The following is a 14,810-nucleotide window of genomic DNA, read 5'->3' as shown; positions in this document are numbered from 1 at the left end:
CACCCGGCTATGCAATACCCGTTGTACCCGTGTCACGGCCAAGCTACACCAGGCTTTTCGCACACAAAACACGCACGTTTACCCTAAACGCGTGCGTTGAATTTAGGTCCAGTCCTATTTTAAAAAATCACACCCGTGTGAACTGAGTGGTGTAAGGTTTTATATAGCATGATCAGCTGTGGTTTGACGTAATGTCTGACGTTAAAGATCTTTGGCTAGGTAGACTCGTCTTCTGATGTGATGATTTGTGACCATGAAGTTGATTCAGCTGGAGTTTTTGTCCGATGTGAGGTATTATATAAGGTAAGGTATTATATAGCCTGATCAGCTCTGATCTGACGTAATGAAATCACACCTGGATGTGATTTCACAACTGGCTTTTTTTGTGCAGAGAAAATGACCATGGTTGCTACGGTCATCCAGTTCACCCGGGTGTGATTTAATTACGTCAGAAATTATTTTGAACATAGCAACCATGCTCATTTTTTTCTGCACACAAAAGCCAGTTGTAGGAGTGGTTTACACCACTCAAAAACGCACGCGCGGACGTTTAGGGTAAACGCGCGAGAAAAGCCTGGTAGCTTGGCCGTCAGACCCACTCCACCCATCTGTCTGTGTCCCTTTTATGCCCATATATAGAGATTTCTGTATCTGTCCCTCTGTGTCCCTTTATTCCTATATATGGAGTTCTGTGTCAGGCATGCCCAAATATGGAGTGTTTGAACAGGCCATCTCCATATATGGAGACCGGTTTTGGACAACCCTGGGTCCGACTGACTCAACACTGGGCACTGCACAAGATCTTTGATTTGAATAAAATTAAACCAAATGTGGTTTAATGTTAAGCTCTCAAGAGTTACATTATTGTTAAACATCTGCATTACATAATTTACAAGAACACAATTAGAGCATGTAGATTAGAAGAATTGTTATTTCGATCAACGTTTGCCAACGTCTGATATACAGCATGGCATTTTGGACAAAATCTTATCTTATCCATTCTTTAGTTTTGGGTCTGAGGGGCTAAATCTCATCAAATGGTGGTGACTCACCTCTGACTGTCCAAGATGAAGTCACATACATTGTTCAAAGTAATTGAGAAACCTGTGAACATTCCCACCTCAGAAGATCACACTTCTTGAGAAAGCATGGTGTCTCATTCTTTCACTAAGACAGAGGGAACTAGCAGGGTTGAGGAGATGACTTATGAAAGTAAATTGGGCATCACACTATATGATGATGTGGAGCAGACTCCATGTTTCATCTGCAGAGCAGGAAGAAAGACTACATTTGCAGGGAATCAAAAAGTGTGATCCTATGTTCTACCTGAGTGTTCATAAGATTCTCAAGTTATCCGAACCCTTACTGTGACTGTGACAGACTGTCTGTGATAGGTACCGATGATAATTATCAGACTGGTCAAATTATTCAAGCTTGCAGTGGTGGACATAGTACACAAGTACTGTACTTAAGTACATTTTTGGAGTACACTCGGTCTCGCCCCACCCCCCCACCCCCTCGGACTTGGTCTTTATTTGGACTCGCTTTAGGTGGACTCGACTACAACACTATAACTGTGTAACACAAAATGTTATAAATAATACTGAGAATACTAATAAACCTTCAAAGTACAATACATAAACCAAAGATACATAAAACATACACAATATTTCTAATATTAATAAAAAATAGTTAGAAAATCACAGAAATGGGTGCAAGAGTAGGGCCAAAACTGGTCCTGGACCCCCTGTGGAAGACCCCTGTTATTAGCTACTACTAAATTTTGTTATCAGAGCTCAGCTACAAAAAACTTTTAGGCTTCAATTATGATCTAATTTGACATTGTTCTGCAACATAGTCTACTTGCTAGAATGTGAACCCGGACGTTTTGAGTACGTTTTTATGTTAGAAATGTTGAGTATGGGTCCCCAGCATTTAGAAACTGCCGAATGCCAACTTGCATATGTTGGGGCAATTTCCATAATTAGCATAATAAGCTGGGGTACCATTAACATCCAATAGAGCGTCGCAGTCCCGCCCCCTACCATGGCCCAGGAAATTAATCCCAATGCATTTTCCCATAGACATTTCAAAAAGTATTTAGTGAAAGACGGTTACGCCACGGACAAAGCCAACTCGAGTCGTGACAACTCATGACAACACAAACAATATTTTGGACCAAACAAATAATTTGTTCTTCTTTCTAATTATTTGTTCGGCCCAAAAAATTGTGTTTGTTGTCATGATTTGTCACGACTCGAGTTGGCTTTGTCCGCGGCGTAACGTCTTTAAATAAATACTTTCTGAAATGTCTATGAGGAAAATGAATGGAAAATCATTTCCTGGGCCAAGGCAACATTTTCAAATTTTCATTATGCTTTAAGTAGCATGTGACTAGGGGTTTTCAATGATTCTGAATCCATTCCAAGCATTCGTTTTGCACAAAAAACACTCCTTGGGCTAAATCTGGCCATAGCCACAAATGTGCTGACCTCATCATATTTGTGATGGCGGCTATGGCCGTTTTTAGCCGAATTCGTGTTTTTCGTGCAAAACTAATGCTTGCAATGGATTCAGAATCATGAACTAAAAGCAACATAAAACTTTAGGGTACTCAAAATGTCCGGGTTCACAATGGGGTTCTATGGGCTGACAAGTAGACTAACAGGAGCAGAGCGAGGAATGTAATGAGTACCGAGATGAGTCCGGGGGTCCCGGGTGAAGAAAGACCCCAGCCAAAATTCAGAAAAGATTATTCTGGCTATACTTTAAAAGTGTAAGAAATCAACTTAGAATATTTTAAAACCTACAAAACAACCCTAATATTATGAAAATCAGACATTAATTGTCTGGCACATGACACTGACACATGCCTTCTCTATTTGAGCGACCACATCAAACATGAGGTGGATGCTGGCAAATACTGCGGCATGGTCATGCTGGACCTCCAAAAGGCTTTTGACACCGTGAACCACTCCATACTGGTTAACAAGCTAAAAGCAATTGGTTTCGATAGCACATCAGTGAGCTGGATGCAATCCTACCTGGAGGGGAGAGAACAGATGGTGGAGGTGAATGGAACACTGTCCCCCCCCCTCCCAGTGAGCTGTGGCGTTCCACAAGGGAGCATACTAGGGCCTTTACTGTTCCTAATATATGTTAACGACATGTCTTCAGCTTGTGACTGCAACTTGTTCCTGTTCGCAGATGACTCGGCACTGCTAGTCTCGGACAGGAACAAACTGCAGGTTGAAAAGGCCCTCAGCTCTGAACTCGGTAGAATCTGCACCTGGCTCGCTGATAACAAACTATCTTTACACCTGGGAAAAACTGAATCCATTCTCTTTGGCTCTAATAGTAATCTCAGCAAGGCAAATGGCTTCTTGGTTAGAGTGGGTGACAATGTTATCACACGTAAAGATGAAATTACCTACCTAGGTTCCATCCTGGAGGCTAATCTTTCCGGTGATAAAATGGCCACCAACGTAATCAAAAAGGTCAACCATAGAACAAGATTCCTTTACAGGATCTCCTCACTGGTCGACAAAAACACCTTGAAGACCTTAACAGGAGCCCTTGTACAGGGTTTCTTTGACTATGCATGCACCTCCTGGTACCACAGCACCTCAAAGGCCCTTAAAACCAGAATCCAGACTTCCCAAAACAAACTGGTCAGGCTCCTACTTGACCTCGGCCCCCGAACCCACCTCACCCCTGCCCACTTCGACAGGCTGGAATGGCTTAGGGTCGACGACAGAGTACAGCATCTTGCAATGGGTCTGGTCCACAAGATTCGATACACCACCAAGATACCCATGTACCTGTCTAGATACTTCCTTAATGTTAACGAAGTCCACACCCACAACACCAGAGGGAGTGCAACGAACCATGTTCAACCCAGATTCGGCACAAACAAGGGACTAAATTCTTTTCGCTCCTATGCCACCAAAATGTGGAACGCCCTACCAACAGTCATTAAGACATGCAAATCCCTTGACTCCTTCAAAACCGCTCTCAAAGGGCACCTACGGACGGCTGCAATTCGAAACTGGCCCCTGTAAATTCGGAATCCTTCAAACACGGACGCAAGGACAACACAAGAGATGGTCGCGGCCACACAGCTAACTCAAGGTATGGCCACTGAGCCGACTTGGGGACCCAACGCAAGGACAACACAAGAGACGGTCACGGCCACACAGCCAACTCAAGGTACGGCCACTGAGCCGACTTGGGGACCAACACAAGGACAACACAAGAGATGGTCACGGCCACACAGCCAACTCAAGGTACGGCCACGGAGCCGACTTGGGGACCCAACGTTGCTCCTCCCAGGAAAACAAACAAATTAACGGAGCTGAACGTGAATTTTTCAATCAATCAATCAATCAATCAATGGCGTACTACTATTATACAAATTACAAAACAGCAAAAAAAAAATAGCAAAATAATCCTACGGAAGTACACCTCGTACCACACTACCTAGGGAGAGGAAATGACCCTCCCCCTTAAACAGGTGATCAGCCCCCCCCCCCCCCCCCCCCTTCATTTTCCCCCACTCTGTACATACAGTTTTGATTTTTTTTCCTGTTGTTGTTATATTGATGATTTTGAATTTTGTTGTGTTTGAATTCATTTTATGTCTATGAATTGATTACATAGGGCCTAAATGGAAATAAGACCGCAAGGACTTTTCATTGGTGCTATCCCTTTGTGTTTGACTGTACTCTGTTGCTGTTTTTACATTTATGTTCAATAAACTATTCAATCAATCAAAGAACCAGTGTAGTTTTGAATGTATGGATGGTTAAAATGGAGTTTGAAGTTATAATGGGTTTGTATGGAAGAATTGGAAATGTGTGTGTGTTGTGTGTGTGTGTGTGTGTCTATAGAAGTGTCTATTTGTACGTCTCTAAATGTTTTGATGAATTGAACAAGGTGGACCCTAATGTAAACAAGTGTAATGCTTAATTGGGTCGTCCACTCACAGTTAACAGTCTTTGTATTGAGTTTGTGCTTGAAATGTACTGTAATTCTGCAAACTGTTAATAAATATTTCAATCAATCAATCAAAAGTGTGTGTGTGTGTGTGTTAAGAAAACAAGTACTCACCTTAATGGTAAATTTAAGAGGAAGCATTCTGGTGGATACAGCAAGTCAAAACACAGAGGATGATCTGCAACACAGAGATACCACTGAGTCACACAGTATTTGTACTGCAACATTTGTAGACTATTTGTGGTAAAATATGCGACGATTGACGACAACACTGGGAAACATTTACGTATCACGTCGTGAATCCAATGTACAACTTGTCAAACAAAAGCATATGATTCGGGTGAGTTTGTAAAAAGTAAACCAAATGTTACTTCACTCTTGTCACGGTTACAATTAAGCAATAAGCAGCAACACAATATTGTAATTACTATTGTCAAAATACACTAAGGATGAAATGGAGACCAAAGGTCATCTATGTCTATGATAGATCATAAATCGATATAAAGCTCAATGACACATACCCGCCAGCACTTTTGAATCTGGATGGATGGAAACTACGTCATACTCTCCTTACTTCTTCTTCCAGTCTAACGTGTGTACACTTTAACCATAAATAGAGCAAGTACAATCATTGACAATAACCTTATCATTCAGTGCAGTAAGAGCGTTGTATAATGTATATCTTATGTATGTCCCTTTAGGCTTTAGTATACGTTATGTCGATTGTTTTTAGTTTTTGTTTATTTCCAGCAGCGATTTCCTGTTCCTGAAGAGAAATCTCGCGAGAATGGTCGTAGGACCCCAGGCACCTAAGGACCCCTACCGACGCTATGTGCGTTACCATAGAAACGCAGGGCAACCCTGACGAAGCCTGTAGTAAATCTTGAAATGTTACTTCGTTTCGATTCGAATATATTTACCTTACCGTAAAAATGTATATGTTGTCAACGATTTAACTTTACACGGACGTTTTCCAGCAGTAGAAAGGTCATCTGTAACGATTACATTTGATTCTGAAGATCAGGCAATTTCAGTTGTCTCTATCCAGGTTTAATCACAGAAGATGCATTTCTGCTCCCATCGGTCCTCCGAAACTGTGGACGGACAGTCAGTATAACTTGGAGAACTAACTGTCGTTAAGTTTAAAACGCTTTAATATGCCAACAACAGCACGCATTGTAACCGAGCATAAATCAGTTGAATGTTTTTAAACTCTAGTAGTAGTAATAATTGAGCGATGACGACTCGACTCGCCAAGAAAACGCCGCCGCTGTGCACGGATCTGCCCACCGACGACCCCGCCGTCTGCCAGAAGCTCAGCGTGCTGAGGCGGCTCCTGACGTCCTGCTACGGCCCCACGGGCAGGCTGAAGCAGCTGCACAACAACATAGGGGGGCACGTCACGACCACCTCGACCTCCTCGGTCCTCCTCCGAGCCGTTTCGTCCTCGCAGCCCCTGGTGAAGCTCGTGGCAGCCTCGGTCCTCAACCACATCTCCCGTTTCAGTGACTGCGGTTTGTTTACGGCCGTGCTTTGCTTGGCTCTCGTCGACCGGACCAAACAGTCCTCCTCCGGGCTCCGACGAAACGTCGCCATCGACGTGAACAGGCACCTGTTGGACGCGTGCACCTCTTACCTCCGCCGGGGTGATTGTGGTTGTAAGGTCGAGCTCGACTTCTCCAGTAGTCGACAACTGATCACTTTGGCTCGCAGTGTTCTCTCCAGCAAGCCAGCCTGTGTGCTGACAGAGCCTGAGACACTACACATGAGTAGACTGGCAGTTCAGGCTTTTTTACTGACTGTACCCTGTGACTGTCCTGGCACTGTAATTCTTGGTGAGATAGTGACCATGCCCATTGAGGGCCATGCTGTGATGGACTCTGCAGTGTTCCCAGGGTTAGTGGTGGATATGCCTGATGTTCTTCACCACAGCAATGTGGACAATCTGCACTCCGGTCCACTGCGAATTGTATTATTTACTGTCTCACTCTCCGGGGACCTTTCTGATTTCCGTGGGTGGACCTTGGAGATGCATGAAGGGGCAGACTCAGAGTCCCAGATCCTGGATCACCTGCTGGAGCTGGGCGAACGGATGTCAGAGAGCGAGGTGAAGATCTTTGCGTGCCAGAAGGTCATCCACCCAGTCCTGCAGCATTACCTGAGGCATCGTGGCATTGTGGTGATGGAGAGACTGGGAATTGCTCTCATACAGCCACTTTGCCAAATGACAGGTTGGCCATATTGATATGATGATTAGGCATCTGTACTGTTTTTAACGATGCAATCTCAAACTTATTTTAATGAATAGTATTTTGTTTTAACCAATACAATATAACTAGCACAGTTGCAGTGGTTGGAGACAGTTGGTCTCCCTACTCTTCCAATGAGAAATGTAGACCCCATGGTAACAGATAGGATAGGACATGGTCTACTGGTTGACAAATAGCCAGCCTGAAGCTCATATGCCCAATATTTCCCCTGTTTAGAATGACACAGACAGATGTTTGTGCCTAACATGTATTATTGCACTGTCCCATAACTATGTGTCTTATGGTTTTATTTTCATCATGTACCAGGTGCTCAACCTGTAGCCACCTTACATGGCGCAATTCCACCGGAGGCCTATGGGCGAGTGAAGGGTCTCAGTGTTAGGCACTTTGGATCGAAGACAATGCTGCATCTGCATCCGCTGGACGAGCCAGCGGTCTGCACTCTGATCCTCTGCCATAGGAATGAGACGATGTTGAGCGAGCTGAAGGTAAGTAAGCTGAAACAGCCACGGTGGCCAAGCGGGCTAAGAGACACATAACACAACACAACATTATATTTGAGGTGAAACCTAGCTCTGGTCCATAGCGTTAAGGACTATGGACCAGAGCTACAGTGGGTGAATATTTGGCAGAAATAGCAGATTAGCTCACAATGCTTGTTTTTTGGCAAAGAGATTGGGTGTAGAGACTATAGAGAAAGAGGCTGAGGGTTAGACCCCTGGGGACTCGGGGGTCTAACAGATTTACATAATTAACCACTTTCAACCTGGCGTCCCTATTTTGGGCATGAATCTTCAAAGATTAAAAATAATAATAATTATCTCTCAAATATAGCTGATCTTTATTGTGGTGTTCTAATCCCTGCTTTGATTTAATTGAACTTCACCTGGTTAAATAAATGATATATAGAACAGCCTGCTGTGGGTATTGGACCCGTGACTTGTTGGTGATGGCCCGGGTGGTGGTCTCTTTAACCTTTAAACCCTCTATACTTTAATAATAATAATAATAATAATAAAACTTTATTTGTATAGCACCTTTCATGACATGAAATGCAGCTCAAAGTGCTTTACACAAAAAATAAAATAAAAGCAGGGCATAAACAATACAGTGAGGACATGAATAACATTTTTTTTAAAAGACAGATAAATCAATTAAAAGCAAGGGTGTAAAAGTGGGTCTTGAGCTGAGCTTTAAAAATGTCTACAGAGGCTGCCTGTCGAAGGTACAGTGGGAGTTTGTTCCACGCCGTCGGCCCGTAGAAGCAAAAAGCTGCTTCCCCGTATTTTTTAGTTGCCATTTTTTTAGGCAAAGCGAGCAGGCCAGCAGTGGAAGACCTTAGGGGGCGGTTTGGGACATATTTCGGCAGGCAGTCATGTAGGTAGGAAGGTGCGAGACCCAGTTCACACCCGTGTGAACTGGGTGACCATAGCAACCATGCTAATTTTTTTGGTACGGACAGACAGACAGACACGTAAACTAAAAATCACACCCGTGTGAACTGAGTGGTGTAAGGTATTATATAGCCTGATCAGCTCTGATCTGACGTAATGAAATCACACCCATGTGAACTGGGTGACCGTAGCAACCATGCTCATTTTTTGAGCACAGACAGACAGACAGACAGACAGACACGTAAACTAACAAAGCCAGTCGTAGGAGTGGTTTACACCACTCAACAAAGCCAGTCGTAGGAGTGGTTTACACCACTCAAAAATAGACTAACATATCAAAGAACAAAAATACAATGCAAGGAAGGGAAGAAGCCAGCTGGCTTATTTGGAATCCTTTCCTGTATGGAAGAGGTCATTGATTTAAAACAGATTAAAAGTTCAATTAAGAACAATACAAAAGTCTACAAGTTGGCAAAGTGGAGCAGCTGTGCAATAAAGAAAAGAGAAAAAAAAGGCTCTGTACCTAGGCTCTGTACCTGGCCTGCTCTTGTTCCCTTCTACAGCAAATCTATTTGCCAGAAATAGCAGATCTACAAGCTCACAACATGTTGCGTTGCGATGCATTGTCACCTTGTAGATCAGCTATTTCTGGCAAAAGTTCCACCAGAATATAGGGGGGCGCTAGCTAGGGTTCAAGTGGTTAACCAGCAGACTATACCCTGCCCTGATGTTTCAAAATTCCTGTTCCGTGTTTGGATGATTCAGGTGGCATGCCAGAAAACGGAACATGTGTTGAGGCTCAGTCTGAGGGAGCCATCTGCTCTCCTTGGTGGAGGATGCACTGAGACCCACCTAGCCGCTTACATCAGAAACAAGGTCAGATTCTCTCTGTAGCTTATAAACCAAATAGTTGTGCAGAAAGTAGAAACTATGCTTTTTCTTTTCTTTTGGGGCTTTCGTGCCTTTTATTGATAGGACAGTAGGCTGACAGGAAATGGGGAGTGACACTAGCCTCACGAGCCTCAGCATTAGATTTCTTTCCACAATGTCTCAACCCATATTTGCATACTGGGCCCTAGTTGGATATACTGTAGCCTGGTTCCAGACAAATCTGGTTGGGCGTAGCAATTTTGGCCGCGAAGTCCGCCCACAATCGAGCCTGCAATGCACTTGTCAGGCTACGTTGTAGCCCAGAAACTATGCTTATTGATTTCTTGAATGCTCATTGAATTACTAAATTTAAAATGTTGAAAATAGCCGATCTACAAGTTCACAACGTGTCGCAATGTGACATGTTCATTGTTAATTTCAGCTTGTCTTTAGGTAGTTTAGAAGAGTTGCTATAGATCCAGATGTTTACACATTCACTTTCTATGTCACCTCCCAGGGCCTGACGGAAGTGACGCAGGCAGCGGCATTGGTAGGGTGCTCACAGGTCGATTACCTGCTCGGGCTGGAGGCATTCTGCAGCTCTCTGGAGTCGGTTGCCCGGGCACTGGAGCACAACGGTGGAGATCCTGTTATTGATCTGACCTATGGCCACCGCTGGACTGTCGCTGCAGACGTTGTCCAATCGGGCCGCTGTGGCTGTGGACTAGTGGAGAAACTCGGTGAGAGGTGGACCTACCTGAACACTAAACACACAGCATTTTCCCCTGAAGCTGTGTCTACAGATGACGCCGCCCAGCCAAATGTGCTGGACTCTTTCACAGCCAAAATCAATGCATTACAGGTTGCTGTAGAAACTGCCAATCTCGTGCTAGATATTGGGTATATTATTCAAGATGTGAACTAGCCTATTCTATGCAATTGAATCCTGAGTACTTTGTAGATTGGAAATGGTGAAAAGTGAATGCTCTGCCATTCTTTTTATTATTCATCAGTTTTCAACATTCAATGTAACAATTCTTCTGTAAAGGTTTTATACATGACAATAGAACCAATGATGTCAGTCAATAGTTTAGTTATCTTTTGGTATTGTATCAATAACCATTTTGTTAGCTCATTCATTGACCAATATTGGACATTACGTTTATTACTTTGTCTTACAATATTTGCTGGGATTTATTTGCCCATGAACTGATTAAGGAGGCATTATGAGGAAAACACAGAGTTGGTCTCATAGCTGGTAAAGGATGGATTAACACCAGGCCACACAACTATAAAAGTGTGTGCAGATCTCCACCAGGCCTGGTTGCCTACCCAGGGCTGTGCCCTTCATGCGGTCCATCCGTTGGCACAAAAGGAAACAGCCAGGGAAATGGTTTGTTCAGATTTAATTAAAGACTATATCAAAGCTTGATATTCTGATCCCATATTAAATTCCTTCACTTGAAGACACATCAACCTCATTCTTCATTTGATGAGCCTCAACTGTTTTCATTGATATTGAGCAGGGTTGTTACTACAGTAAGGCTGCTCCCTTAGAATCTCTCATAGTTCTAAATGCTTACAGTTTTTGGGAAAAACCTCAGTTTTCAGAAAAAACAGATTTAAGGAATTTAAAATGACTGAAAACTGAAAGGCAAGCCTAACGTATACATCATCGCACACACATCACACGTTGCTTGACAAAAAGAGCAGATTTTTAACCAACGAGGCAGGCTATATGGTGTATCAGACATTCACATAATGCCCATTAAAAGACAGTGTGATTGATGAGCGTAGTGCCAGCATAGCATGGATTGAACTTCAGCAGATTAATCTGTATGAGATAGACTTGGCATGAGGCTATGTTTTAACAGATGCAGAGAGACATTTTAACCCATTCTGGACGGGAACCCCTTATGGTGTTTTAAGCATTATGTTATGCTTTAGCTATTGAAAAATAGCAGATCTACAAGCTCATAGCGCGCCACCGAGTGCCACGCTACAAGCTTGCTATTTGAAAAATTGTTCAAATTTGAGCAAATCTTTGAATATATATTCTTTCAGTGAACGTTTTTAACTCAAATATTTGCTTCTGGGGGGGTCCCTGGAACTACATATTTTCAGATAGGGGTCGGCGGCCAAATGCAGATAATTCTAGGGGTTCTTGACATGAAAAAGGTTGAGAACCACCGTTATATAGAAACATAGGTTTTTCAGAAAACTGTCATGATTTAGAAGACATTTGTAGAATCGGCCTCAGTCCAAAATTGGTTAAAAGCTCTTCTCATAGCTGAATTAAAAAGCTAATGAAAAGGCCATTAGGATCAAATCTAAGGTCTGCTTGGGAGGAGATAAATACAATGAAGCAATTACTTTGCATAGCCTCGCCAATGGCAGTGATGGAGAAAGGTCAGCATAAGGCATTAGTCACCATCTAATCCATTTCCTTTGAAAGATGGAGAGTGCAACGACCTCTCCCTTTGTCCTATGAAGTCTTTTAATTAAACAAAGATAAGAGGAGGCAGGGTTATTTTATATTCTTTATTAAATAGTGCTGCTTAGTATTATCAAATACAAAAATGAAACAGAGAACAAAATCATGTGAGGAATATATCAGAGGTTTAAAAAGAGATGGAAATGGGGTGTGCGTGCGTGCGTACGTGCGTGCGTGCACTGTGAGTGAGCAAGTGTGCAGTAAATGAGTGGACTAGGTTGAGTCAATAGATGGTACAATTTTAAGCAAATCCAGTATCTTTAAACGCTATTGGAATAAATCATTAAATGCATGCCAGCTTTTGATAAACCTCTTCATTCGGTTTTGTCGCATTGTGATACGTTTTGAACTTATACTTTGATACATTTGTATACAGCTTACATGGTTAAAACAATGTTCCTTCCCTCCCGTTACTGTTTACAAATCAAACCCTGTGTTCATAGTCATGATATGCAATGAAATCCTACTATGCTATCTGTCTATGAATCCCCTACTGCCATCTAGAGCATGGATGTAGGGCCTACATCCATGCTCTAGATGGCAGTAGAATTCTCACAATCCCCTCTGTGTTTCTCAGTGGAACCATGATGCAGACCCAGAATGAATGTAGAAAACGTGTTTCTCAGTGGAACCATGATGCAGACCCAGAATGAATGTAGAAAACGTGTTTCTCAGTGGAACCAACCATGATGCAGACCCAGAATGAATGTGTTTCTCAGTGGAACCATGATGCAGACCCAGAATGAATGTGTTTCTCAGTGGAACCATGATGCAGACCCAGAATGAATGTGTTTCTCAGTGGAACCATGATGCAGACCCAGAATGAATGTTTCTCAGTGGAACCATGATGCAGACCCAGAATGAATGTTTCTCAGTGGAACCATGATGCAGACCCAGAATGAATGTTTCTCAGTGGAACCATGATGCAGACCCAGAATGAATGTTTCTCAGTGGAACCATGATGCAGACCCAGAATGAATGTTTCTCAGTGGAACCATGATGCAGACCCAGAATGAATGTTTCTCAGTGGAACCATGATGCAGACCCAGAATGAATGTTTCTCAGTGGAACCATGATGCAGACCCAGAATGAATGTTTCTCAGTGGAACCATGATGCAGACCCAGAATGAATGTTTCTCAGTGGAACCATGATGCAGACCCAGAATGAATGTTTCTCAGTGGAACCATGATGCAGACCCAGAATGAATGTTTCTCAGTGGAACCATGATGCAGACCCAGAATGAATGTTTCTCAGTGGAACCATGATGCAGACCCAGAATGAATGTTTCTCAGTGGAACCATGATGCAGACCCAGAATGAATGTTTCTCAGTGGAACCATGATGCAGACCCAGAATGAATGTTTCTCAGTGGAACCATGATGCAGACCCAGAATGAATGTAGAAAACAATGGTCCACAAGCAGGGTTGATTTCGTCGACTAATACTATGACAATGTTTTCGTCGACTACCTTTTGAAATGAAAAAAAAAGAAAACTAAGCTATGATGACTAAAACTAAGACTAGATTGGCAAATTCAAATAAGAACTAGACTAAAATGTTAGGAAGGGACTAGAGGACAAGAGAAGTCATTTTACACTTGGTGGCATGCTGAAAATAGCAGATCTACAAGCTCAGTGAGCTTGTATATCGGCTATTTTCAGCAAGTGTAAAATCATTACACTTGCTGAATCATTACAGTCATTACGACGGCATCAAGGCCCGCCAAAATACATTTTAGTCGACTAAATCAACTGGATATTTAGTCGACTTAAAATCTTATGATATTTAGTCGACTAAAACTAGACTAACACCAAAACATTCCGGGTGACTAAAATGTGACTAAAACTAAATGAAAACTATTCAAGAGACTACGACTAAAACTAAGTTAAAACTATTTAAGAGCCTATGACTAAAACTAAAATCAAAATTTGCTGTCAAAATCAACACCGTCCACGAGCAAGATGTTGGTTTGAGAAACTGCCAAGAACATCAATAGGCTTTGCAGATTTGCAGCATTATGATCTTGCATTAAAGTAGGCCAAGGCTGATACCAGCAGTACCATGGGTACAACATGATACCATGGGTACAACATGTTGCATTAAAGTAGGCCAAGGCTGATACCATGGGTACAACATGTTGCATTGAGATGGCAAAGAAAATGCTGAACGTACGTTTGATACAACCGCGGCCATGGTCACTGCTATAGTCATGAACAGACCTCTGAGAGTGTAAGAGTTAATGGGTACTTTTTAAAAATGTGAAAATAACGCTCAGGATCTCACCGTAGTAAATTAATATAATATTGGTAATATGGTATATGGTAAATGGTTGAACGTAGTTATATTGAACCATTTGACAATTTGCAAACAGCTTTGTGTTCGGCTAAATGATTTCCTCCCCCCTCCCATGTATGGTAATAAAGAAGCTGTCTTTAAGGCGAGGCGGTACGCTGAGCCATCACAATGGTTTATCTGTTCTGTATGTTCACTATGTAGTCTAGGTACTGTATGTCAGTATGACTGTCCCCTCAAAAGTAGACCAATCACTGGTTGGAATAACGTGTTCCTTCCACGCGCTACGTCCAACCAGGGAAACTCCCCCCTGTCAGGTGTAAAGGAGCAACTTGGACACTCAGGCATGAAGGAAGCATGAAGGAAGTCCGTTGCTCTCCCCATGTCCCACATATATGGGGATTAGGTTGGCGGAGGGTGTGTAGAGCCCAGGATCACATTAGATAATTGACACAGGGGTGAAAAAATGAGTTACAAAATCGTGGGATAAAAATT

At 42.7% G+C, this 14,810-nt stretch overlaps 2 protein-coding genes across 2 annotated transcripts in view; one reads left to right on the top strand and one right to left on the bottom strand.

The window, feature by feature from the left end:
• slx4ip (SLX4 interacting protein) overlaps positions 1–5,857 on the bottom strand; it is a gene marked incomplete at its 3' end in the record, with an annotated part of 48,468 nt that extends 42,611 nt beyond the window's left edge. Inside the window, exons 1-2 of the mRNA XM_079512905.1 lie at positions 5,517–5,857; positions 5,110–5,173 (exon numbers count right to left, since the gene is read on the bottom strand). Coding sequence (XP_079369031.1) covers positions 5,110–5,136 — 27 coding nt within the window. The 5' untranslated portion in view covers positions 5,137–5,173; positions 5,517–5,857. The remainder of the gene's footprint in view (positions 1–5,109; positions 5,174–5,516) is intronic.
• Positions 5,858–5,932: 75 nt separating this feature from the next.
• Positions 5,933–10,995, top strand: mkks (MKKS centrosomal shuttling protein). The gene is made up of 4 exons (XM_079512179.1): positions 5,933–7,226; positions 7,572–7,753; positions 9,425–9,535; positions 10,047–10,995. Exons 1-4 carry the CDS (start codon positions 6,233–6,235, stop codon positions 10,452–10,454), a joined length of 1,695 nt encoding a protein of 564 aa, XP_079368305.1. The 5' UTR covers positions 5,933–6,232; the 3' UTR covers positions 10,455–10,995.
• The last annotated feature ends 3,815 nt before the right edge of the window (positions 10,996–14,810 follow it).

The sequence above is a fragment of the Electrona antarctica genome, assembly GCF_951216825.1.
Source record: "Electrona antarctica genome assembly, chromosome: 10".
Taxonomy (NCBI): domain Eukaryota; kingdom Metazoa; phylum Chordata; class Actinopteri; order Myctophiformes; family Myctophidae; genus Electrona; species Electrona antarctica.
This window is presented reverse-complemented; position numbering and strand designations above follow the sequence as displayed.